The sequence below is a fragment of the Mobula hypostoma genome, chromosome 18, assembly GCF_963921235.1.
Source record: "Mobula hypostoma chromosome 18, sMobHyp1.1, whole genome shotgun sequence".
NCBI lineage: Eukaryota > Metazoa > Chordata > Chondrichthyes > Myliobatiformes > Myliobatidae > Mobula > Mobula hypostoma.
The window spans coordinates 68,404,537-68,429,996 of NC_086114.1; the positions used below are offsets into that span (position 1 = coordinate 68,404,537).

Genomic DNA, 25,460 nt, shown 5'->3' on the forward strand with positions numbered 1-25,460 from the left:
AAATTTTTTTAGCCAAAGGGTGGTGAATCTGTGGAATTTGTTGCCACGGGCAGCAGTGGAGGCCAAGTCATTGGGTGTATTTAAGGCAGAGATTGATAGGTATCTGAGTAGCCAGGGCATCAAAGGTTATGGTGAGAAGGTGGGGGAGTGGGACTAAATGGGAGAATGGATCAGCTCATGATAAAATGGCGGAGCAGACTTGATGGGCCGAATGGCCAGCTTCTGCTCCTTTGTCTTATGGCCTTTAAGTATGGAAGAATTTTTAAGGTGAAAGTGGTGGATCTGTGGAATGCTCTGCTGCAGACCGTGGTGGAGACCAAGTCCATGGGTGTGTTCAAAACAGAAGTTGATCATTTCCTGATTGGTCAGGGCATCAAAGGACATGGTGAGAGGGCAGGCGTATGGGGTTGAGTGGGATCTGGGATCAGCCATGATGAAATGGTGGAGCAGAGACTTGATGGGCTGAATGGACTAATTCTACTCCTACGTCTTATGGTCTGATACTCAGTTTATGTTATTGCCCCCTTTTGGCCTGGCTGTCATCCTTCATTTTTCTGTGTAGTTAATGCTTTTGGCATTAGATTGCAACTGTGGCCCAAATGTTAGTTTGCATAGACGCCAGGCACTGGTGACGCTGGAATGTGGAAACACCACCTGTTGGATGAACTCAGTGGGTGGAACAATGAAAGGAACTGTCAAGATTTCCTTTCCTCCACAGCTGATGCTCTCCCCACTGTGTTCTTTCAGCAGATCGTGTGTTGCAGTAATTTGTGTAGGTTTAAATAAGTCTGGCATCTAGAGTTAAATGCATTTACCAGTGAGAAAAAATTGCCTTGTGTGTTATTAAAAAGTTTCTAGTTCTAGGACAGATGTACAGCAGTTGTGTGTTTTTGGCCAGTGCATATTGGAGAAAGAGGTTTTGGAGAAAACTCCAGACTTTAGGCTGTCACAACATGGCTGCATGGTTGGGGTGTGGAAGAGACAAGAACCACTGTTTGAAGAAAGGAAATTAAGAGATTTTAACATGAAGAAAATAAATTCTCAGGAAAAGCAATGTAAAAATTCCCATGAAGCCTGGCTCTCTGGTCTTCTAATTTGTATTTTCTGTCAGCAGCGGTCCATGCCTGAGAAATGTTTCTGGAGGTAATGGTTTCATCACCTCCACTGCCAGCTTTGCAAGAAACCCTGGGCATAACCCCATGACCTCACCTTGCAAAAAAAATCTAGGCCTCTGATTCTAGTTATTTCCAATATTTTCTTTCCCAGTAAATATTTCAGATATCCATTGTCATTTTCAAAAGTTGCAATATTGTAGCCCAGCATTTGTTTAAGTTCTGAGGGCGATGTGAATGTGTTATTATGAAACAAGAGAGGAGTTCAAAATATTTGCAAGGATTTTTAATAAGTATTTCCTAAATTAAATAAGTGGTTTTTATAGAGTTCTCAAAATGTTATGAATCCGCCCTTCCCCTGAGCACGTGGCCAAGTGGTTAAGGTGTTCGTCTAGTGATTTGAAGGTCACTAGTTTGAGCCTTGGCTGTGGCAGCGTGTTTGTGTCCTTGAGCAAGGCACTTAATCACACATTGCTCGAGTCTGCGCGAGGAGCGGCAGATCTTCCCCTTCTGTAGACCAAATCCACATTCCTGGCAGGTGCACTTTCTTGCAAGCAAGCACTGCCTAGAGGTTAGGATTACCTTTTCTCTGAGAGTGACTTAATGAGCAGAAGCCATTGAACCTGGTCACCCCTCAAGCTTGGAACCAGGTTAATCTTGGTCCAGTAATCCTTCAATACACTAGCTTCTGTGTTGATTTCACTGTTACTGGCAGTGTAGACTGTGAATAAATGTCTCCATTCACACTTCTTCCTATTGGTTGAATACAAAATGTATTGGAATTCCAATATTACATTAGAACATGAAGTTTAAAAAAGCCACCGAAAATGCTACTAGCAAAGTTCTTTGTACATAAAACTACAGTAGTCTGCATCATTTCTACAATCGTGATTAATAAACAATCTGCACCTTCCGCGACCTTGGAAAACAGAAAGCTGCATTAGCTAATGAGGACACTACAGATACAACAGAGGATTCCAAATTTTGAACAAAGGCCAGAAAGGATTCTTTGTAAATAAAAATGGAAAAAGTGCAAAACAGATCTTACTGCCTACAACAGGAGGATGTTTTCTAAATCTTCACAATAGCTTCGTTCAGTTATATTCATTACAATAAATTTCCTTAAACAGTTATATTAACATTCATGGAGATGTACATAGGAAGCAATATTCACAAACAAAGTAAAACCATGACTGTAGGAGCAATTACAACAATGTGCTGGGGAGGGTGGGTCAGGCTAAATGAGATGATAGGAACTGCCTGTATTCGAATTCAGTACATGATTTGACATGTAATCTGATCAGAACCCAATTGACGGGACTGATTTGACAGCCATATTATTGGGACCAATTCAGCTAGGTGTCCTTGGGGCGCAGTAAATTCACCTATTTACTGAGTTCAGTACAGCTTTAGTAACTGAAGCCTACCCACTCAACACAATTACTGAGGGCTGGAAAATTACTGAGGGTATAATGATCGTGTTTAATGCTCGCTATATAATCAAAACTCATTGATAGGGTTTAATAAAGATCGTGCAACCAGAACCCATTGGTAGGGTTGAATTATTTTTTTCCTTATGGCTAAATGATTTTCCAGTAGAATACATAAAGACAGTCTTCATATAAAATGTCAGTTGCTGCACACATTTATTTAAACTAATGTGCTTTGAGTCTTGCCAAGCCTCTTTGTGAGTTCTTTGTGGATAGATCTTGCTGGTTCCATTTTACTAATTGTGCTTTAATCAGCTAACTTGCCACGTCCAGCAGGAGTTGCTAAAAGATCACAGTGTTGAGTGCGGACAACTTGGCAGTTTTGTCAGAAGGTTGCAGAGTCTGGATGCCTTGGCACACTGTGTGATGTGGAGGAAGCAAGAAATGGCCATGTTATTAATCAATGCCTCTCATCATCGGATGGTGAAGCAAATGTCACATCTGGATACCAAAGTAACAATTCAACATTCTCTTTATAACACCAAAAACGTAAACACGCAGTAAATAGACGATATTGAATGTCGAACACTATATCGGTATCTCCAGTACATTTCCAAACCAGCAGCAGTCTGTCAGAGCTGAGGGTCATCAGATTCCGACGCCTTGACTGCATTAACATAATATCCACAAGGCTGCATCCACTGGACTGAAATTGTGACAAAGGCATGTTCCACGAGACTGAACACATCACATTATGTTGTAGTCGACCCTCTGGGTGTCTTGTGTACTTGTGCAGACCTGCTCTGGTTTCAGTTTGAGTAATTGTTGATACTCTGATCTATGCCGTGGTGATAACATTGAGATCCTTCATCAACCCTGTGAGGTGTGCCATCTCTTCAGTTAGTTCATCTGAACCATAATTCTGCAAAAAGATACCAAAGATTATTGGCTTGCCAAAATACAACTTTGCACACAACAAAACTTTACTTGAGGGCTCTTGGCTGACCTCTCATTGGTGTGAGGAATTCTCACTTGCTGAACCCTCATTTCTGCAAGTGGTGGCATTTTGGGAATGATCTTGTAGCACAGTTAAGAGATTGGCAGGTATGATATTATGGGCATCACTGAGTCATGGCTGAGAGAAGATCATAATTGTGAGCTTAACATCCTTATTTAAGAAAGGGTGTGCTGACGTTGGAGAGGGTACAGAGAAGATTCACGAGAATGATTCCGGGAATGAGAGGGTTAACATATGAGGAACGTTTGTCCGCTCTTGGACTGTATTCCTTGGAGTTTAGAAGAATGAGGGGAGACCTCATAGAAACATTTCGAATGTTAAAAGGCATGGACAGAGTGGATGTGGCAAAGTTGTTTCCCATGATGGGGGAGTCTAGTACAAGAGGGCAGGACTTCAGGATTGAAGGGCGCCCATTCAGAACAGAAATGCGAAGAAATTTTTTTAGTCAGAGGGTGGTGAATCTATGGAATTTGTTGCCACGGGCAGCAGTGGAGGCCAAGTCATTGGGTGTATTTAAGGCAGAGATTGATAGGTATCTGAGTAGCCAGGGCATCAAAGGTTATGGTGAGAAGGTGGGGCAGTGGGACTAAATAGGATAAGATGGATCAGCTCATGATAAAATGGCAGAGCAGACTCGATGGGCCGAATTGCCTACTTCTGCTCCTTTGTCTTATGGTCTAACACAGAGAGCTGGACGGCCTGTTCCTGCGCTCTACTGTTCCACATTCGAAGGGGATCTGAGGAGAAGGGGTCGACTACTGGATAAATTTAATTATGGACGAGGATAAGGGGGTCTGAGTAGAAATGGCTGACCAATGGACATGGGAACATGGAAACCAAAGGAGAAAGTGGAAAGTGGAATTGTACTGGTGTAGAGGATGGAGAGTGTTGGAATTGTACTGGTGTAGAGGATGGAGAGTGTTGGAATTGTACTGGTGTAGAGGATGGAGAGTGTTGGAATTGTACTGGTGTAGAGGATGGAGAGTGTTGGAATTGTACTGGTGTAGAGGATGGAGAGTGTTGGAATTGTATTGGTGTAGAGGATGGAGAGTGTTGGAATTGTACTGGTGTAGAGGATGGAGAGTGTTGGAATTGTACTGGTGTAGAGGATGGAGAGTGTTGGAATTGTACTGGTGTAGAGGATGGAGAGTGTTGGAATTGTATTGGTGTAGAGGATGGAGAGTGTTGGAATCGTACGAATGTATATGACAGACACTGTTGAGATTCGGAGTGTATATAAAGTGGGGGGGATCCAAATACCGATGGTTAAGGACAGGGAGACAGTACCCAACGAGAGGGTGTAGAATACAATGAAGGATAAACACAGAGGGTCCAGTCCGGACATGGGAATCAAACCTACAGCGTCAGAGTCCTCCAGCATTTTGGTGGATTCTGCGACGTCCGGCGCACTGGGCACAGTGACTGCCATTGGGGACCTGCTTCTCCCCAGTGTTCCTATTGATGCCGTCTTCACTGACTGCACTTGTGGGTTTGTTCCTGCAAATGAAAGATGGCCTGTCAGAGCTTTCCACAGCAGTACCTTCACACCCTTCTTCCAACTTTGCACACAGCAAGAGACGTGGGTGGGCGGGCGGGCGGGCGTGTGTGAGAGACGAGAGGGACATGAGAGATGGAGATAGACACTGTTCTCAGCCCCTTCACCAGTGCTCAGTGACCGTGCTTACTCACCTGTCTGGGCCAGTAAGGGTGTACTGGATGAAGCTGCGTCATAGTTGGTGCTGGTAGGAGGGATGGCGATTACTGCAAAACTTTTCAGCGGGTGGGATGGACGCACGTGAGCTGTTGGGACACTTCGGTTGGACTCCTCCTCCTGCGACCCTGGCAGATACGATACAGGGGGAACATCTGTCTCCAGGGTCTCTACAGTGTGGGTCTGTGAGCTTAGTGCTGGTGACATGTCACTGTTGGGTGTGTTTCGAACAGATTCTGAAAAGCAAAGTGTCAAAGTGTTAACTCTCCAGGTTTGACATCACCCTTCTATTATTCCACACTTTTAATTGGCAGAGGTGAGCTTCCTTAGTCTGAACTTTCCGATGAGTGGGTCGTCAATTTTCCTTTGGCTCAGGCTATTCAGCAACAAGGAACAACACTCATCAGGAAATGGGATGAAACTTCAATCATGTGGCTCTCATTCCTGCTGTCAGCGAAGATCCAGAGAGGAGTATAGAAATGATCACTCCCTGGTCTCTCGCAAATCCCACTGGACACTGCAGCCATAACCCGCCCCTGTGCCACAAGGTTCCCCGGCTACAGCTGCACTTGGAGCACCGTGGCAGAATCTGGACTACACTGGTCTGTGAACAACCAGAACTCCACCTTCTCAAAGCAACATCCCTCATGGCCAATGCCATACTGCAGCCGTCCTCATTCCACATGTCACCGGTGACGTCGAGGTCCGAACCTAAAAATTCTCACCCTCCCCCCTCAAACTTTCCCAAATACCGAATCACCACCTTTTGACAGCATCCTCAATCCTCAATCCTGAAACAACTTTCCTCGTGGATGGTTGCTCCCTGAGCTTTGGTCTATTTGTGGCTCCGGCTGTCCTCCATCCCCGTCCCCACCTTCTCCCAACCACAGTGTGGGTCCCATTCAGGCCCCAGGCATAGCATACTAATGACTGAACTTTTCAACTTTTAATTCTCCTCGATGTTTGAACAGTCTGTGCTAATGGTCATCCTTGTTATCAGTCCCTTTCCCAGAAACATTCCTGTCCCGTCCTCTCCCTTTCTGATGTGTCTCCTGTGCATTGAATATCTAAAACCACTGGCAAACAGGCAGCATATAGCAGCATCTCTATCCCTCCTCTCCTCAAAAACCTTTCAAGCGCAGCAGGGTGTGAGAAGTTTCAAAGTAATCTGATGCTTTCAGTCCGAGAGCAGAAATGTTAATCAGGAATCCCTAACCTGAGGAATGAAGCCGGTGTAATGGCTGACAAAACCAGTGCCCTCACATCAAGAGAACAAAGAGCTAGATATAGAGGTAGAGGTAGCAGCTAATCTACAGCCCTGTGACGAGGCAGGCGGAGGTCTCACCTGTGGAGCTGGCCCTGTCTAACGAGGAGCCAAGCGGCCGGTTGCTGGTCTGACGGAGGTAACTGCGGGTTGGGGATGAGAGCCCTTCACAGTGGTGATGGTGATGAGGGTTGTCGAGTGAATGGATGGGATGGGCACTAATCACAGCTGTGAATGAACACAACACAGAGAGCACTTCATACACAGAAATGACTACAGTGATGCAGAGAAACCCACCCCACAGACACAGAGTCACATTCAGAATCCAGACCAAGTTTACAATTCCAACCCTCCCTAATCAGTACCTGGAGTGCTGCATCCAACCACTCCATCATGGACTGCATGTTACACAGAGGTCCTGTCTGCTCTCTCTGATGCTCAATGAAAGATCCTATAGAACTCGTTCAGAGAATTGTAGGTGACTTCTGGGGATGCCCAGCTAAAGCTGATTCCTTAACCAAAGTAGATGGTCAGTATTCATTTCATTGCTTTGTGGATCTTGCAAAGCAAGTTGCTGCCCTATTTATTAGAATACCTTTAGTTCAAAGTCCTCATTGGCCAACAACCTTCTGGGGTATTTTGGGTCACCAAAGCATTGTACAGTATAAATATAGATCTTCCTAGCCCACTCACTGCCCTGGAACATCACTATAATATCCTGGAAGCCATGGAACAGGTGGATCCTGGCATAGGGCACAGAGGGAATATCATGTAGCCGCCTGCCCCTCACCTTCCCCACACTATAAGTGCTCCAAAAGTGCCTTGCAGTGGATTAAGGCAGATTTCCATTGCTGTCCTAAGAAACAACCAACAAGAACTCTGCCTATCAGCTGCAAAGCAGCCTTGCTCAGCCCAGCTGAAAATGCTTCAGTTTGTTTCAGCTACAGTTTGTTTTTTTGGAGCCAGATTGAATTCAAGGCACACACATGCACACACACAGACACAGACACAGACACACACTGACACACACAAGCACACACGGCTGAGATGAAGGCTGCAGCTTATGGGTTGCCAACAAGTGGATTCCAACCCCTGTGGCTGCTTGTTATTGTCACCAAGACGCACATATTTTACCAAAGCAAAATTTATAATTAGTAGCAAGATAACCCTCATCAAATGAGGTGTAACATCTAGTAATTACAGATATTACACTTCACTGGGCAAGATTGCTCTAAATATTCATTTGTCCCCCTTATAATTTTAATGAAAATCAGGTTTGGCTTTTAAATTAAAGCTGCAGATTCTCCAAAACTGTTGAAAATGTCTTAGTGAATCTGTCAGTGTCTGACATTTTGGTATCAATTATCTCTGTTACATTTTCATTTGATCGGTCTGGCCGATACTCCTCAGTTTTGAAAGTACAAAGAGATGTTGTAGAACCAGGGGAGACCCTGAGGGGCCAACAAGGTGAGTGCTGGGAGAGTGCTTCCCCTGCGGTGGAATCTGGACTAGGGATGTTGTTTCAGAATTAGAAGGCAACAATTTCAGATGGAAATGTAGAGGAATTTCTTTCCCTGAGGATCTGGAATCTGTGGTTTCCCCTCACAGCGGTGGGGGGGGGCAGGGGGATACAGTACAATCTGGAATCTGTGGATTTCTCCTCACAGCAGTGGGGGGGATACAATGAACATATTCAAGGCCAAGATCTCTGGTCCACAGGGAACTTGGATTCAAGAACATGCAGCTGAGGCCAAGGGCAGAGGTCAGCACCAATATTACTGAATGGTGTGGAGGCCTGGATGGGCTAAATGCCCACCCCTGCAGATGTTCCCCTTCACTCCGGTTCAAATCCATAGACAGACTCTGCCCTGTCAGTACCTCACTCAAGAGGTCAAGGGAACTGCAGCAGGTAACGTCCAGGATCAAAGTGTACTGGCTCCTGTCATGTCCGATTCTGTTCTCAGCTGAAGCTCTGAAACAGAACTGTGACTCAATGTGCCAACTTGTTCGCCGAATGAGGGCAGTCCCAACTATGCCAAAGGTTGACACTGTGGATCAGAGAGAGAGTTGCCTTTATCCACATCACGCAGTTTCACCAAACACGCAGCATGCACACTCTCACATTATTGCTGCCTGCCCACTCATCACAGCTGTCCCACGCTAACACAACCCCGGGTGAGTGAGAAACAGCATCAGACATACGCTGCGGAGGGTGAGCATCAAATGGCATCATAATCTTTGGCCGCAGACCACGTCGACCACTCAAAGATGACACGCCATCCTCCAGTTCACGACCTGTGAACAGAAACATCCCATAATTCTCCACACTACAAGCACATGGATGGCAAACTCAGAACGTAAGCACACAGAACACCATCACTCACTTCCCACAGGGCACTGCACCCAGAATCAACCCCATCTCCCAGGACAGGATGTAGAATGGACAAATCACGGCCCAGATCTGGGAAATCTGTCTCTTATCCCTGGACATAGGTCAAGTTGCAATTCCCTTGTGACTTGAAACCTTGCAGAAAGTGAAGGTCAGCATGCAACATTCGAGCTCTTGCACCCAACTGCAAAAGACCCAACTCCCCCTCATAGCTACTCAGAAAGCTCATCTCTAATAGTCATCTCCCAATTCCACCTGTGATGTTCATTGAGTACTTCTCTTATGAACTGTTTGTTGAGAGAATTAATGGAAGGGTAGGAACTCGGGTGAACTTTTGCACTCCTGGATGAAGGATCTACCTGTTTCCTGTAAGCCCATCCCCACAGAGTCAGGTACACTTCCAGCCACCTCCCCCTCACTGAAAGCTGTTTCTCAACTTAAGCTGGAATACAGCGGAAGTTACAAATTAGTTCAATCTATGCTGAGATGCATCTGGAAAGTATAAAAGTCTTCTGGGGCTTTGTTCATCTTTACAAAGAATTTCTAATTCTTCCTTACTTCTCTCAAAAGTTCTCTCAGCAGCTAGGGTCACCAGCTCCCACCGGGTGTCACCAGCTCCCACCGGGCGTCACCAGCACCTACTCGGCATCATCAGATCCTTCTGCTCCTGTTTCAGCAGAGCTTAAGATTTCCCAGTTTCTAGCAACCAGGGGCCAGAGTTTAATAGTGCAACGGTGCCCAGCCTCACAACCTTTATTCAACGTCTTTTCCCTTTATCTGAAAGCTCAGTGGCAGTGTCCTGGAAGCTGCCCCCAGTTGGCTCCACGTCCTGTGGAGTAGCAGCCATGGACCCCTGATCACAACACCATGAGCTTTACTCACCCAGGTAGGAATTCCTGCGCTGGTGGTCCTTGTCCACGGAGCTGTCAACAGGAGTAATATCCTGGGAATTGCGAGGAATAGGAGTGTCTGTCATGACAGGGTTAGGATCTGGTGATTTGTCATTTGGTTTCAGTTCCAGGCGCTCATGGTGAATCCAAAGGTCAGGAGGCTTCACGTCCTTTGAGTTGCCTTTGTACTTGTGAGACCCGTTAGCTGATTTACAGGCAGCCCGCTTCCTACAGAAAAACAGCAGCGGATGAGGATTTTGTATTTTTTATTTCCTCTGACAGAACACGTGGTTGATGGGAAACTTTCTTTGGACTACCCATCAACCCCCATCTCTGACATTCTCAATCATAGAAACTGACATTCCCTCCCTTTCCCAGATCCGACAAAATGTCTCAGCATGAAACAATAAACCCTCTTTCTCCTTTAACAGATGATGCCCCATGTGTCCCGTCACACAAGCTCAGTGTCAGACACAGAGTGAAGCTTTCTCCACACTGTCTCAACACACACACAGTGAAGCTCCATCCATATGGTCCCAACACACGCTCCTGTAGTCAGATCCCTTCCACACCGTCCTATCACACACACCTGGGGCCAAACTCAGAGTGAATCTCCCTCCACACCATCCCATCACACACTCCCGGGGTCAGACACAGAGTGACTCTCTCTCTCCACACCATCCCATCACACACTCCCGGGGTCAGACACAGAGTGACTCTCTCTCCACACCGTACCATCACACACTCCCAGGATCAGACACAGAGTGAATCTCCCTCCGCACTGTCCCATCACACACTCCCAAGGTCAGACACAGAGTGAATCTCTCTCCACACCATCCCATCACACACTCCCGGGGTCAGACACAGAGTGACTCTCTCTCCACATCAACCCATCACACACTCCCGGGGTCAGACACAGAGTGACTCTCTCTCTCCACACCATCCCATCACACACTCCCGGGGTCAGACACAGAGTGACTCTCTCTCCACACCGTACCATCACACACTCCCAGGATCAGACACAGAGTGAATCTCCCTCCGCACTGTCCCATCACACACTCCCAAGGTCAGACAGAGTGAATCTTCCTCCACACCGTACCATCACACACTCCCAGGGTCTGACACAGAGTGAATCTCTCTCCACATCAACCCATCACACACTCCCGGGGTCAGACACAGAGTGACTCTCTCTCCACACCATCCCATCACACACTCCCGGGGTCAGACACAGAGTGAATCTTCCTCCACACCGTACCATCACACACTCCCAGGGTCAGACACAGAGTGAATCTCTCTCCACACCATCTCATCACACATTCCCAGGGTCAGACACAGAGTGAATCTCCATCCACACCATCCCATCACACACTCCCAGGGTCAGACACAGAGTGAATCTCCCTCCGCACTGTCCCATCACACACTCCCAGGGTCAGACACAGAGTGAATCTCCCTCCGCACTGTCCCATCACACACTCCCAAGGTCAGACACAGAGTGAATCTCTCTCCACACCATCCCATTACACACTCCCGGGGTCAGACACAGAGTGAATCTCTCTCCACACCGTACCATCACACACTCCCAGGGTCAGACACAGAGTGAATCTCCCTCCGCACTGTCCCATCACACACTCCCATGGCAGGGGGCAGGACAGCATGGGTTAAATACACAATAAATCATTTTTGTACACTGGACAGCTATTTCGATTCAATAAGGATTGTGCAGAAGTGTGATTTTCACTTCCTTGCTGTCTGGCTGAAGTTGATAGTAATACTCTTCAGGGAGTTACTCACTTTTTCTGCTGGTAGTTTGTCCTCCGCGTGCAGATCAACGCGATAATAACCACCATGATGATGGTGAAGACGCCCACAGAAATGATGATGATCAGCATAATGTTGCTGTCCAGGCTGGAGGTGGGGCTGCCATGAGGACTGTTGTGACCTGCAGGTAAAATGTCAGCCGTCAGGGAGAACCTGCCAGTGGCTGCCAGCTCTCTGTAACCTGGCTCAAACTCACTGCAAAGTTCAGCTCTGGGACAGTCAGTGTGTGTGGGGAGAGGCTGGGACAGTGGATGTGTGTGGGGAGAGACAGTGGATGTGTGTGGGGAGAGGCTGGGACAGTGAATGTGTGTGGGGAGAGACAGTGACAGTGAATGTGTGTGGGGAGAGGCTGGGACAGTGGATGTGTGTGGGGAGAGACAGTGGATGTGTGTGGGGAGAGGCTGGGACAGTGGATGTGTGTGGGGAGAGACAGTGGATGTGTGTGGGGAGAGGCTGGGACAGTGAATGTGTGTGGGGAGAGACAGTGACAGTGAATGTGTGTGGGGAGAGGCTGGGACAGTGGATGTGTGTGGGGAGAGACAGTGGATGTGTGTGGGGAGAGGCTGGGACAGTGAATGTGTGTGGGGAGAGACAGTGACAGTGGATGTGTATGGGGATAGACAGTGACAGTGAATGTGTGTGGGGAGAGGCTGGGACAGTGAATGTGTGTGGGGAGAGACAGTAAATGTGTGTGGAGAGAGACAGTGACAGTAAATGTGTGTGGGGAGAGGCTGGGACAGTGGATGTGTGTGGGGAGAGACAGTGGATGTGTGTGGGGAGAGGGAGAGGCTGGGACAGTGGATGTGTGTGGGGAGAGACAGTGAATGTGTGTGGGGAGAGACAGTGACAGTGAATGTGTGTGAGGAGAGACAGTGAATGTGTGTGGGGAGAGGCTGGGACAGTGAATGTGTGTGGGGAGAGACAGTGACAGTGGATGTGTGTGGGGAGAGGCTGGGACAGTGGATGTGTGTGGGGAGAGACAGTGAATGTGTGTGGGGAGAGGCTGGGACAGTGAATGTGTGTGGGGAGAGACAGTGACAGTGAATGTGTGTGGGGAGAGGCTGGGACAGTGGATGTGTGTGGGGAGAGACAGTGAATGTGTGTGGGGAGAGACAGTGACAGTAAATGTGTGTGGGGAGAGACAGTGACAGTGAATGTGTGTGGGGAGAGGCTGGGACAGTGGATGTGTGTGGGGAGAGACAGTGAATGTGTGTGGGGAGAGACAGTGACAGTAAATGTGTGTGGGGAGAGACAGTGAATGTGTGTGGGGAGAGGCTGGGACAGTGGATGTGTGTGGGGAGAGACAGTGACAGTAAATGTGTGTGGGGAGAGACGGTGAATGTGGTGGGGAGAGACAGTGAATGTGTGTGGGGAGAGACAGTGACAGTGAATGTGTGTGGGGAGAGACAGTGACAGTGAATGTGTGTGGGGAGAGGCTGGGACAGTGAATGTGTGTGGGGAGAGACAGTGAATGTGTGTGGGGAGAGACAGTGACAGTGAATGTGTGTGGGGAGAGGCTGGGACAGTGGATGTGTGTGGGGAGAGACAGTGGATGTGTGTGGGGAGAGACAGTGACAGTGGGTGTGTGGGGGGAGAGGCTGGGACAGTGGATGTGTGTGGGGAGAGACAGTGGATGTGTGTGGGGAGAGACAGTGACAGTGGATGTGTGTGGGGAGAGGCTGGGACAGTGGATGTGTGTGGGGAGAGACAGTGACAGTGGATGTGTGTGGGGAGAGGCTGGGACAGTGGATGTGTGTGGGGAGAGACAGTGACAGTGGATGTGTGTGGGGAGAGGCTGGGACAGTGGATGTGTGTGGGGAGAGACAGTGGATGTGGTGGGGAGAGACAGTGGATGTGGTGGGGAGAGACAGTGACAGTAAATGTGTGTGGGGAGAGGCTGGGACAGTGGATGTGGTGGGGAGAGACAGTGGATGTGGTGGGGAGAGACAGTGAATGTGTGTGGGGAGAGACAGTGGATGTGTGTGGGGAGAGACAGTGACAGTGAATGTGTGTGGGGAGAGGCTGGGACAGTGGATGTGTGTGGGGAGAGACAGTGACAGTGGATGTGTGTGGGGAGAGGCTGGGACAGTGGATGTGTGTGGGGAGAGACAGTGACAGTGAATGTGTGTGGGGAGAGGCTGGGACAGTGGATGTGTGTGGGGAGAGACAGTGACAGTGGATGTATGTGGGGAGAGGCTGGGACAGTGGATGTGTGTGGGGAGAGACAGTGACAGTGGATGTGTGTGGGGAGAGGCTGGGACAGTGGATGTGTGTGGGGAGAGACAGTGACAGTAAATGTGTGTGGGGAGAGACAGTGGATGTGGTGGGGAGAGACAGTGACAGTAAATGTGTGTGGGGAGAGACAGTGGATGTGGTGGGGAGAGACAGTGACAGTAAATGTGTGTGGGGAGAGACAATGGATGTGGTGGGGAGAGACAGTGAATGTGTGTGGGGAGTGACAGTGGATGTGTGTGGGGAGAGACAGTGGATGTGTGTGGGGAGAGGCTGGGACAGTGGATGTGTGTGGGGAGAGACAGTGAATGTGTGTGGGGAGAGACAGTGACAGTGGATGTGTGTGGGGAGAGACAGTGACAGTAAATGTGTGTGGGGAGAGACAGTGACAGTAAATGTGTGTGGGGAGAGACAGTGGATGTGTGTGGGGAGAGACAGTGAATGTGTGTGGGGAGTGACAGTGGATGTGTGTGGGGAGAGACAGTGGATGTGTGTGGGGAGAGGCTGGGACAGTGGATGTGTGTGGGGAGAGACAGTGACAGTGGATGTGTGTGGGGAGAGGCTGGGACAGTGGATGTGTGTGGGGAGAGACAGTGACAGTAAATGTGTGTGGGGAGAGACAGTGGATGTGTGTGGGGAGAGACAGTGGATGTGTGTGGGGAGAGACAGTGGATGTGTGTGGGGAGAGACAGTGACAGTGAATGTGTGTGGGGAGAGACAGTGGATGTGTGTGGGGAGAGGCTGGGACAGTGGATGTGTGTGGGGAGAGGCGACTGCAGGCTGTATGCGGGACAGATGATTCTGTGTGTGAGGGCAGTGAGTGAGGGAGAAGGACCACACAAAGTGTGTGAGGTGGGTAAAGGGGGATGGAGGGAGAAGGAAAGGGAAAGTGGGAGAGGAGAGAGAGAGAGACCGGGGCACAAACATGCACCGTGGAATGTGTGTGTGAGTGAGTGTAAGTGAGAGATTGAGAGAGAGTGAGGGAGGGAGGGAGAGAGAGACGGTCGGTTTGTCTTGGGGGGATGGGGAGGTGGGTCATGGTCTGTGTGATCAGAATTGGTGACGAAGGCCTTTGCAGGGGAAGTAGTGTGGGGACAGAACAGCGGCAAGGACGGCCCGTGGAGAAGTCACTGCTGTACAGACGCAAGTTACTGCTCACCGCCGATGGAGTGCCTGGTGTCTGCCCCTGAGTCCATCATTGGAGGGTGCTTTCCAACTTTCCCAGATGATCCAGGTGCTGCAGAAACACAGGAAGATCAGAGCTGGTGTATGGAGCCATGCAGAAACATTCACAGTCACTCACTACTGACTACTCCACCCCTACAGTACACAGAAGGGACACAGGATGGGAGGAATGGAAAGCTTACTCCTTTGATCAATTTGCCCCACAACAATGTTCGTCAGTCTCTGGAGTGATGGCTCCCCACTGCCAAGAGGGTGCTCACATCTCTTCTGTTAAGTGTCTCTGGATCAGCGTGAGGGTGGGAACAAGGAAACGGCTAAATAACTGGTAATTTCATGCCAACGTTTATTCATGTACATTGATTACATCAGTGGGGTCAGAGGAGTTAGCATGACGCAATCACAGCTCGAGACGCCGGAGTTCAGAGTTCAAAGTTCAATTCTACTGTCCTCTGAAAGTAACTTTGTACATGCCTTCCGTGTGCATATAGGTTTCTTTGGGATTTCCGGTTTCCACCCACAGTCCAAAATGTATCGACTAGTTTATAGTTTATTGGCCATTGAAAAGTGTTCAGTGATTAGGCCAAGATTAAATCAGTGGGTGCTGGGCTCGAAAGAAAGAAGGGTTGGGAATCCCATCATCTACCCCTCGGAAAGCACTGAAGGGCAGCAGGGAAACATCAGCGCCCACCCTCGGACCAGAGGGCGGCCACGTGGTTAACTTGAGAACGCAGAGAAAGGGAGGACCTTCCCACCGATATGGCTCAGCTGCGTGAGCAAAGGTCCGCGTGCACGACTACATGCCACAACTCACTGAGCACCAACTAGGTCTGGTTCAAAACCCACCCTCTCCTTTAAGTCTGGGTAATAAACCCCCCACTGTCAGTCTGGGTAATATACCCCCCCTCACTGTCAGTCTGGGTAATATACCCCCCCTCGCTGTCAGTCTGGGTAAAAAACTCTCCCACTGTCAGTCTGGGTAATTAATACCCCCACTGTCAGTCTGGGTAATAAATCCCTCCCCCCACTGTCAGTCTGGGTAACAATACCCCCCACTGTCAGTCTCGGTAATAAAACCCCCCCCCACTGTCAGTCTGGGTAATAAACTCTTCCACTGTCAGTCTGGGGAATAAATCTCTCCCCCCACTGTCAGTCTGGGTAATATAGCCCCCCACCACTGTCAGTCTGGGTAATATACCCCCCCTACTGTCAGTCTGGGTAATATAACCCCCCACTGTCAGTCTGGGTAATAAATCCCTCCCCCACTGTCAGTCTGGGTAATATAACCCCCCACTGTCAGTCTGGGTAATTAATCCCTCCCCCACTGTCAGTCTGGGTAATAAACCCCCCCACTGTCAACTGGGTAATAAATCCCTCCCCCACTGTCAGTCTGGGTAATACATCCCACTGTCAGTCTGTGTAATATGCCCCCCCCACACACTCAGTCTGGGTAATATACCCCCCCCACTGTCAGTCTGGGTAATAAATCCCCCCCCACTGTCAGTCTGGGTAATAAACCCCCCCCCCCACTGTCAGACTGGGGAATAAACCCCCCACTGTCAGTCTGGGTAATACAACCCCCCCCCACCAATGTTGGTCTGGGTAATGCACCCCCCCCCCCACTGTAAGTCTAGGTAATAAACTCCCCCACTGTTGGTCTGGGTAATAAATCTCCCCCCACTTTCAGCCTGGGTAATAAACCCCCCCACTGTCAGTCTGGGGAATAAACCCCCCACTGTCAGTCTGGATAATAAACCCCGCCCCCCCATCATCAGTCTGGTTAATAAATCCATCCACTGTCAGTCTGGGTAATAAATCTCCCCACTGTCAGTCTGGTGAATAAACCGCCCCCACTGTCAGTCTGGGTAATAATCCACCACCACCGTCAGTCAGTCTGGGTAATAACCCCCCCCCCCACTGTCAGTCTGGGTAATAAATCCCACTGTCAGTCTGGGTAATATACCCCCCCACTGTCACTCTGGGTAATATACCCCCCCACTGTCAGTCTGGGTAATATAACCCCTCACTGTCAGTCTGGGTAATAAACACCCCCCACTGTCAATCTGGGTAATAAACTCCCCCATCGTCAGTCTGGGTAATAACCCCACTGTCAGTCTGGGTAATAAACCCCCCCACTGTCAGTCTGGGGAATAAACCCCCCCACTGTCAGTCTGGGGAATAAACTCGCCCACTGTCAGTCTGGGTAATTAAACCCTACCCCACTGTCAGTCTGGGTAATAAACCTCTCCACTCTCAGTCAGGGTAATATAACCCCCCACTGTCAGTCTGGGTAATTAATCCCTCTCCCAATGTCAGTCTGGATAATAAATCCCACTGTCAGTCTGGGTAATATACCCCCCCTCACTGTCAGTCTGGGTAAAAAACTCTCCCACTGTCAGTTTGGGTAATTAATACCCCCACTGTAAGTCTGGGTAATAAATCCCTCCCCCCACTGTCAGCGTGGTAACAATACCCCCCACTGTCAGTCTCGGTAATAACCCCCCCCCCCCACTGTCAGTCTGGGTAATATAACCCCTCACTGTCAGTCTGGGTAATTAATCCCACCCCCACTGTCAGTCTGGGTAATAAACCCCCCCACTGTCAGTCTGCGTAATAAACTCCCCCATCGTCAGTCTGGGTAATATACCCCCCCCCCACTGTCAGTCTGGGTAATATAACCCCTCACTGTCAGTCTGGGTAATTATCCCTCCCCCACTGTCAGTCTGGGTAATAAACCCCCCCACTGTCAGTCTGGATAATATAACCCCCCACTGTCAGTCTGGGTAATAAATTCCTCCCCCACTGTCAGTCTGGGTAATATACCCCCCCCCCACTGTCAGTCTGGATAATATAACCCCCCACTGTCAGTCTGGGTAATAAATCCCTCCACTGTCAGTCTGGGTAATACATCCCACTGTCAGTCTGGGTGATATACACCCCCCCACTGTCAGTCTGGGTAATACATCTCACTGTCAGTCTGGGTAATATACACCCCCCACTGTCAAGTCTGGGTAATATAACCCCCACTGTCAGTCTGGGTAATATACCCCCCCCCCACGGTCAGTCTGGGTAATAACCCCACTGTCAGTCTGGGTAATTAATCCCTCCCCCACTGTCAGTCTGGGTAATATAACCCCCACTGTCAGTCTGGGAAATAAATCCCTCCCCTACTGTCAGTCTGGGTAATACACCCCCCCCCACTGTCAGTCTGGGTAATATAACCCCCCACTGTCAGTCTGGGTAATAAACTCCCCCCCCACTGTCTGTCTGGGTAATATACCCCCCCACTGTCAGTCTGGGTAATAAATCCCCCCCACTGTCAGTCTGGGTAATAAACCCCCCCCACTGTCAAACTGGGGAATAAACCCCCCACTGTCAGTCTGGGTAATAACCCCCCCTCCACTGTTGGTCTGGGTAATACACACCCCCCCACTGTCAGTCTAGGTAATAAACTCCCCCACTGTTGGTCTGGGTAATAAATCTCCCCCCACTTTCAGCCTGGGTAATAAACCCCCCCACTGTCAGTCTGGGGAATAAACCCCCCACTGTCAGTCTGGGTAATAAATCCCACTGTCAGTCTGGGTAATATACCCCCCCACTGTCACTCTGGGTAATATACACCCCCCCCCCCACTGTCAGTCTGGGTAATATAACCCCCCACTGTCAGTCTGGGTAATAAATCCCTCCCCCACTGTCAATCTGGGTAATAAACACACCCCACTGTCAATCTGGGTAATAAACTCCCCCATCGTCAGACTGGGTAATAACCCCACTGTCAGTCTGGTAATAAACCCCCCCACTGTCAGTCTGGGGAATAAACCCCCCCACTGTCAGTCTGGGGAATAAACTCGCCCACTGTCAGTCTGGGTAATTAAACCCTACCCCACTGTCAGTCTGGGTAATAAACCCCTCCACTCTCAGTCTGGGTAATATAATCCCTCACTGTCAGTCTGGGTAATTAATCCCTCTCCCAATGTCAGTCTGGATAATAAATCCCACTGTCAGTCTGGGTAATATACCCCCCCACTGTCACTCTGGGTAATATACCCCCCCCCCACTGTCAGTCTGGGTAATATAACCCCCCACTGTCAGTCTGGGTAATAAATCCCTCCCCCACTGTCAGTCTGGGTAATAAACACCCCCCACTGTCAATCTGGGTAATAAACTCCCCCATCGTCAGACTGGGTAATAACCCCACTGTCAGTCTGGTAATAAACCCCCCCACTGTCAGTCTGGGGAATAAACCCCCCCACTGTCAGTCTGGGGAATAAACTCGCCCACTGTCAGTCTGGGTAATTAAACCCTACCCCACTGTCAGTCTGGGTAATAAACCTCTCCACTCTCAGTCTGGGTAATATAACCCCCCACTGTCAGTCTGGGTAATTAATCCCTCTCCCAATGTCAGTCTGGATAATAAATCCCACTGTCAGTCTGGGTAATATAACCTCCCATTATCAGTCTGGGTAATAAATCCCCCACTGTCAGTCTGGGTAATAAACCACCCCACTGTCAGTCGGGGTAATATAACCCCCCACTGTCAGTCTGGGTAATATAACCCCCCTCACTGGCAGTCTGGGTAATATAACCCCTCACTGTCAGTCTGGGTAATTAAACCCTCCCCCACTGTCAGTCTGGGTAATAAACCCCCCCCCCCCCGCTGTCAGTCTGGATAATATAACCCACCACTGTCAGTCTGGGTAATAAATCCCTCCCCCACTGTCAGTCTGGGTAATACATCCCACTGTCAGTCTGTGTAATATACCCCCCCCCCACTGTCAGTCTGGGTAATATAACCCCCCACTGTCAGTCTGGGTAATAAATCCCCCCCCCCACTGTCAGTCTGGGTAATATACCCCCCCACTGTCAGTCTGGATAATATAACCCCCCACTGTCAGTCTGGGTAATAAATCCCTCCACTATCAGTCTGGGTAATACATCCCACTGTCAGTCTGGGTAATATAACCCCCCACTGTCAGTCTGCGTAATTAATCCCTCCCCCACTGTCAGTCTCGGTAATAAATCCCACTGTCAGTCTGGGTAATATACCCCCCCAACTGTCAGTCTGGGTAATATAACCCCCACTGTCAGTAGTCTGGGTAATAAATCCCCCCCCACTGTCAGTCTGGGTAATAACCCCCCCCCCACTGTCAGTCTGGGTAATGTACCCCCCCCACTGTCAGTCTGGGTAATATACCCCCCCAACTGTCAGTCTGGGTAATAAATCCCCCCCACTGTCAGTCTGGGTAATATACCCCCCCACTGTCAGTCTGGATAATATAACCCCCCACTGTCAGTCTGGGTAATAAATCCCTCCACTATCAGTCTGGGTAATACATCCCACTGTCAGTCTGGGTAATATAACCCCCCACTGTCAGTCTGCGTAATTAATCCCTCCCCCACTGTCAGTCTCGGTAATAAATCCCACTGTCAGTCTGGGTAATATACCCCCCCAACTGTCAGTCTGGGTAATATAACCCCCACTGTCAGTAGTCTGGGTAATAAATCCCCCCCCACTGTCAGTCTGGGTAATAACCCCCCCCCCACTGTCAGTCTGGGTAATGTACCCCCCCCACTGTCAGTCTGGGTAATATAGCCCCCCCAACTGTCAGTCTGGGTAATAAATCCCCCCCACTGTCAGTCTGGGTAATAACCCCCCCCCCACTGTCAGACTGGGGAATAAACCCCCCACTGTCAGTCTGGATAATAACCCCAATGTCAGTCTGGGTAATAAACTCCCCCACTGTTGGTCTGGGTAATAAATCTCCCCCCACTTTCAGCCTGGGTAATAAACCTCCCCACTGTCAGTCTGGGGAATAACCCCCCCACTGTCAGTCTGGATAATAACTCCACTGCCAGTCTGCATAATAAACCCCGCCCCCCCCCATCAACAGTCTGGTTAATAAATCCCCCCACTGTCAGTCTGGTGAATAAACCGCCCCCACTGTCAGTCTGGGTAATAATCCACCCCCACCGTCAGTCAGTCTGGGTAATAACCCCCCCCCCCACTGTCAGTCTGGGTAATAAATCCCACTGTCAGTCTGGGTAATATACCCCCCCACTGTCAGTTGGGTAATATAACCCCCCCACTGTCAGTCTGGGTAATAAATCCCTCCCCCACTGTCAGTCTGGGTAATAAACACCCCCCACTGTCAATCTGGGTAATAAACTCCCCCATCGTCAGTCTGGGTAATACATCCCACTGTCAGTCTGGGTAATATACACACCCCACTGTCAGTCTGGGTAATATAACCCCCCACTGTCAGTCTGGGTAATACATCCCACTGTCAGTCTGGGTAATATACACCACCCCACTGTCAGTCTGCGTAATATAACGCCCCACTGTCAGTCTGGGTAATATACCCCCCCCCCACTGTCAGTCTGGGTAATAACCCCACTGTCAGTCTGGGTAACATAACCCCCCCCACTGTCAGTCTGGGTAATATACCCCCCCCCACTGTCAGTCTGGGTAATAACCCCACTGTCAGTCTGGGAAACATAACCCCCCCACTGTCAGTCTGGGTAATATAACCCCCCACTGTCAGTCTGGGTAATTAATCCCTCCCCCACTGTCAGTCTGGGTAATTAATCCCTCCCCCACTGTCAGTCTGGGTAATGTAACCCCCCACTGTCAGTCTGGGTAATTAATCCCTCCCCCACTGTCAGTCTGGGTAATAAATCCCACTGTCAGTCTGGGTAATATACCCCCCCCCCACTGTCAGTCTGGGTAATATAACCCCCCACTGTCAGTCTGGGTAATAAATCCACCCCCCACTGTCAGTCTGGGTAATAACCCCCCCCACTGTCAGTCTGGGTAATATACCCCCCCCCACTGTCAGTCTAGGTAATAAACTCCCCCAATGTTGGTCTGGGTAATAAATCTCCCCCACTTTCAGCCTGGGTAATAAACCTCCCCACTGTCAGTCTGGGGAATAAACCCCCCACTGTCAGTCTGGATAATAACTCCACCGTCAGTCTGCATAATAAACCCCGCCCCCCCATCATCAGTCTGGTTAATAAATCCCCCCACTGTCAGTCTGGGTAATAAATCTCCCCACTGTCAGTCTGGTGAATAAACCGCCCCACTGACAGTCTGGGTAATAATCCACCCCCACCGTCAGTCAGTCTGGGTAAACCCCCCCCCCACTGTCAGTCTGGGTAATATAACCCCCCCACTGTCAGTCTGGGTAATAAATCCCTCCCCCACTGTCAGTCTGGGTAATAAACACCCCCCACTGTCAATCTGGGTAATAAACTCCCCCATCGTCAGTCTGGGTAATAACCCCACTGTCAGTCTGGGTAATAACCCCCCCCCCCCACTGTCAGTCTGGAGAATAAACCCCCCCACTGTCAGTCTGGGGAATAAACTCGCCCACTGTCAGTCTGGGTAATTAAACCCTATCCCACTGTCAGTCTGGGTAATAAACCCCTCCACTCTCAGTCTGGGTAATATAACCCCCCACTGTCAGTCTGGGTAATATAACCCCCCAGTCAGTCTGGGTAATTAATCCCTCTCCCAATGTCAGTCTGGGTAATATAACCCCTCACTGTCAGTCTGGGTAATAAATCCCCCCCCCACTGTCAGTCTGGGTAACATACCCCCCCCCCCACTGTCAGTCTGGGTAATAAACTCCCCCATCGTCAGTCTGGATAATAACCCCACTGTCAGTCTGGGTAATATAACCCACCACTGTCAGTCTGGGTAATATAACCCCCCCCCCACTATCAGTCTGGGTAATATACCCCCCACTGTCTATCTGGGTAATATAACCCCCCACTGTCAGTCTGGGTAATAAACCTCCCCATCGGCAGTTTGGCTAATAAACCGCCCCCACTGTCAGTCTGGATAATAACTCCACTGTCAGTCTGCATAATAAACCACCCCATCATCAGTCTGGTTAATAAATCCCCCCACTGTCAGTCTGGGTAATAAATCCCACTGTCAGTCTGGGTAATATAACCCCCCCCCACTGTCAGTCTGGGTAATATAACCCCCCACTGTCAGTCTGGGTAATAAATCCCTCCCCCACTGTCAGTCTGGGTAATACATCCCAGTGTCAGTCTGTGTAATATACCCCCCCCCACTGTCAGTCTGGGTAATATAACCCCCCACTGTCAGTCTGGGTAATAAATCCCCCCACTGTCAGTCTGGGTAATATAACCCACCACTGTCAGTCTGGGTAATATAACCCCCCCCCACTATCAGTCTGGGTAATATACCCCCCACTGTCTGTCTGGGTAATATAACCCCCCACTGTCAGTCTGGGTAATTAATCCCTCCCCCACTGTCAGTCTGGGTAATAAACCCCCCTCCCACTGTCAGTCTGGGTAATATAAACCCCCCACTGTCAGTCTGGGTAATTAATCCCTCCCCCACTGTCAGTCTGTGTAATATACCCCCCCCCACTGTCAGTCTGGGTAATATAACCCCCCACTGTCAGTCTGGGTAATATAACCCCCCACTGTCAGTCTGGGTAATAAATCCCTCCCCCACTGTCAGTCTGGGTAATACATCCCAGTGTCAGTCTGTGTAATATAACCCCCCACTGTCAGTCTGGGTAATAAATCCCACCCCACTGTCAGTCTGGGTAATATAACCCCCCACTGTCAGTCTGGGTAATAAATCCCACCCCACTGTCAGTCTGGGTAATATAACCCCCCACTGTCAGTCTGGGTAATACATTCCACTGTCAGTCTGGGTAATATACACACACCCCACTGTCAGTCTGGGCAATATAACCCCCCACTGTCAGTCTGGGTAATAAATCCCACCCCACTGTCAGTCTGGGTAATATACACCCCCCCACTGTCAGTCTGGACAATATAACCCCCCACTGTCAGTCTGGGTAATACATCCCACTGTCAGTCTGGGTAATATACACCCCCCCCCCACTGTCAGTCTAGGTAATAAACTCCCCCACTGTTGCTCTGGGTAATAAATCTCCCCCCACTTTCAGCCTGGGTAATAAACCTCCCCACTCTCAGTCTGGGGAATAAACCCCCCACTGTCAGTCTGGATGATAACTCCACTGTCAGTCTGCATAATAAACCCTGCCCCCCCATCATCAGTCTGGTTAATAAATCCCCCCACAGTCAGTCTGGGTAATAAATCTCCCCACTGTCAGTCTGGTGAATAGACCGCCCCACTGTCAGTCTGGGTAATAATCCACCCCCACCGTCAGTCAGTCTGGGTAATAACCCACCCCCCACTGTCGGTCTGGGTAATAAATCCCACTGTCAGTCTGGGTAATATACCCCCCCCACTGTCAGTCTGGGTAATATAACCCCCCCACTGTCAGTCTGGGTAATAAACACCCCCCACTGTCAATCTGGGTAATAAACTCCCCCATCGTCAGTCTGGGTAATAACCCCACTGTCAGTCTGGGTAATAAACCCCCCCCCACTGTCAGTCTGGAGAATAAACCCCCCCACTGTAGTCTGGGGAATAAACTCACCCACTGTCAGTCTGGGTAATTAAACCCTATCCCACTGTCAGTCTGGGTAATAAACCCCTCCACTCTCAGTCTGGGTAATATAACCCCCCACTGTCAGTCTGGGTAATATAACCCCCCAGTCAGTCTGGGTAATTAATCCCTCTCCCAATGTCAGTCTGGATAATAAATCCCACTGTCAGTCTGGGTAATATACCCCCCCCCCCCACTGTCAGTCTAGGTAATATAACCCCTCACTGTCAGTCTGGGTAATAAATCCCCCCCCACTGTCAGTCTGGGTAATAAACTCCCCCCACTGTTGATCTGGGTAATAAACCCCCCCACTGTCAGTCTAGGTAATAAACTCCCCCACTGTTGGTCTGGGTAACAAACCTCCCCCCACTTTCAGCCTGGGTAATAAACCCCCCCACAGTCAGTCTGGGGAATAAACCTCCCACTATCAGTCTGGGTAATAAATCCCCCACTGTCAGTCTGGGTAATAAACCCCCCAACTGTCAGTCTGGGTAATAAATCCCCCACTGTCAGTCGGGGTAATAAACCCCCCCCCCCACTGTCAGTCTGGGTAATAAACCTCCCCATCGGCAGTTTGGCTAATAAACCGCCCCCACTGTCAGTCTGGATAATAACTCCACTGTCAGTCTGCATAATAAACCCCCCCATCATCAGTCTGGTTAATAAATCCCCCCACTGTCAGTCTGGGTAATAAATCCCACTGTCAGTCTGGGTAATATAACCCCCCCCCCACTGTCAGTCTGGGTAATATAACCCCCCACTGTCAGTCTGGGTAATAAATCCCTCCCCCACTGTCAGTCTGTGTAATATACCCCCCCCCATTGTCAGTCTGGGTAATATAACCCCCCACTGTCAGTCTGGGTAATAAATCCCACCCCACTGTCAGTCTGGGTAATATACACCCCCCCACTGTCAGTCTGGATAATATAACCCCCCACTGTCAGTCTGGATAA

General features: G+C 49.6%; 1 protein-coding gene across 7 annotated transcripts in view; it reads right to left on the reverse strand.

Annotated features, from left to right (window-relative positions):
* Positions 1 to 140: 140 nt before the first annotated feature.
* Positions 141 to 25,460, reverse strand: part of LOC134358620 (neogenin-like) — a 316,976-nt gene continuing 291,656 nt past the window's right edge. Inside the window, exons 22-29 of one of the 7 annotated variants that reach the window (XM_063071068.1) lie at positions 15,024 to 15,101; positions 11,606 to 11,753; positions 9,807 to 10,042; positions 8,738 to 8,830; positions 6,617 to 6,763; positions 5,250 to 5,507; positions 4,921 to 5,057; positions 145 to 3,464 (exon numbers count right to left, since the gene is read on the reverse strand). In XM_063071068.1, coding sequence (XP_062927138.1) covers positions 3,381 to 3,464; positions 4,921 to 5,057; positions 5,250 to 5,507; positions 6,617 to 6,763; positions 8,738 to 8,830; positions 9,807 to 10,042; positions 11,606 to 11,753; positions 15,024 to 15,101 — 1,181 coding nt within the window. In that variant the 3' untranslated portion in view covers positions 145 to 3,380. Of the gene's footprint in view, positions 3,465 to 4,920; positions 5,058 to 5,249; positions 5,508 to 6,616; positions 6,764 to 8,737; positions 8,831 to 9,806; positions 10,043 to 11,605; positions 11,754 to 15,023; positions 15,102 to 25,460 lie in introns of all 7 variants that reach the window. The other 6 variants (XM_063071065.1, XM_063071067.1, XM_063071066.1 and 3 more) reach the window with 6 other exon arrangements.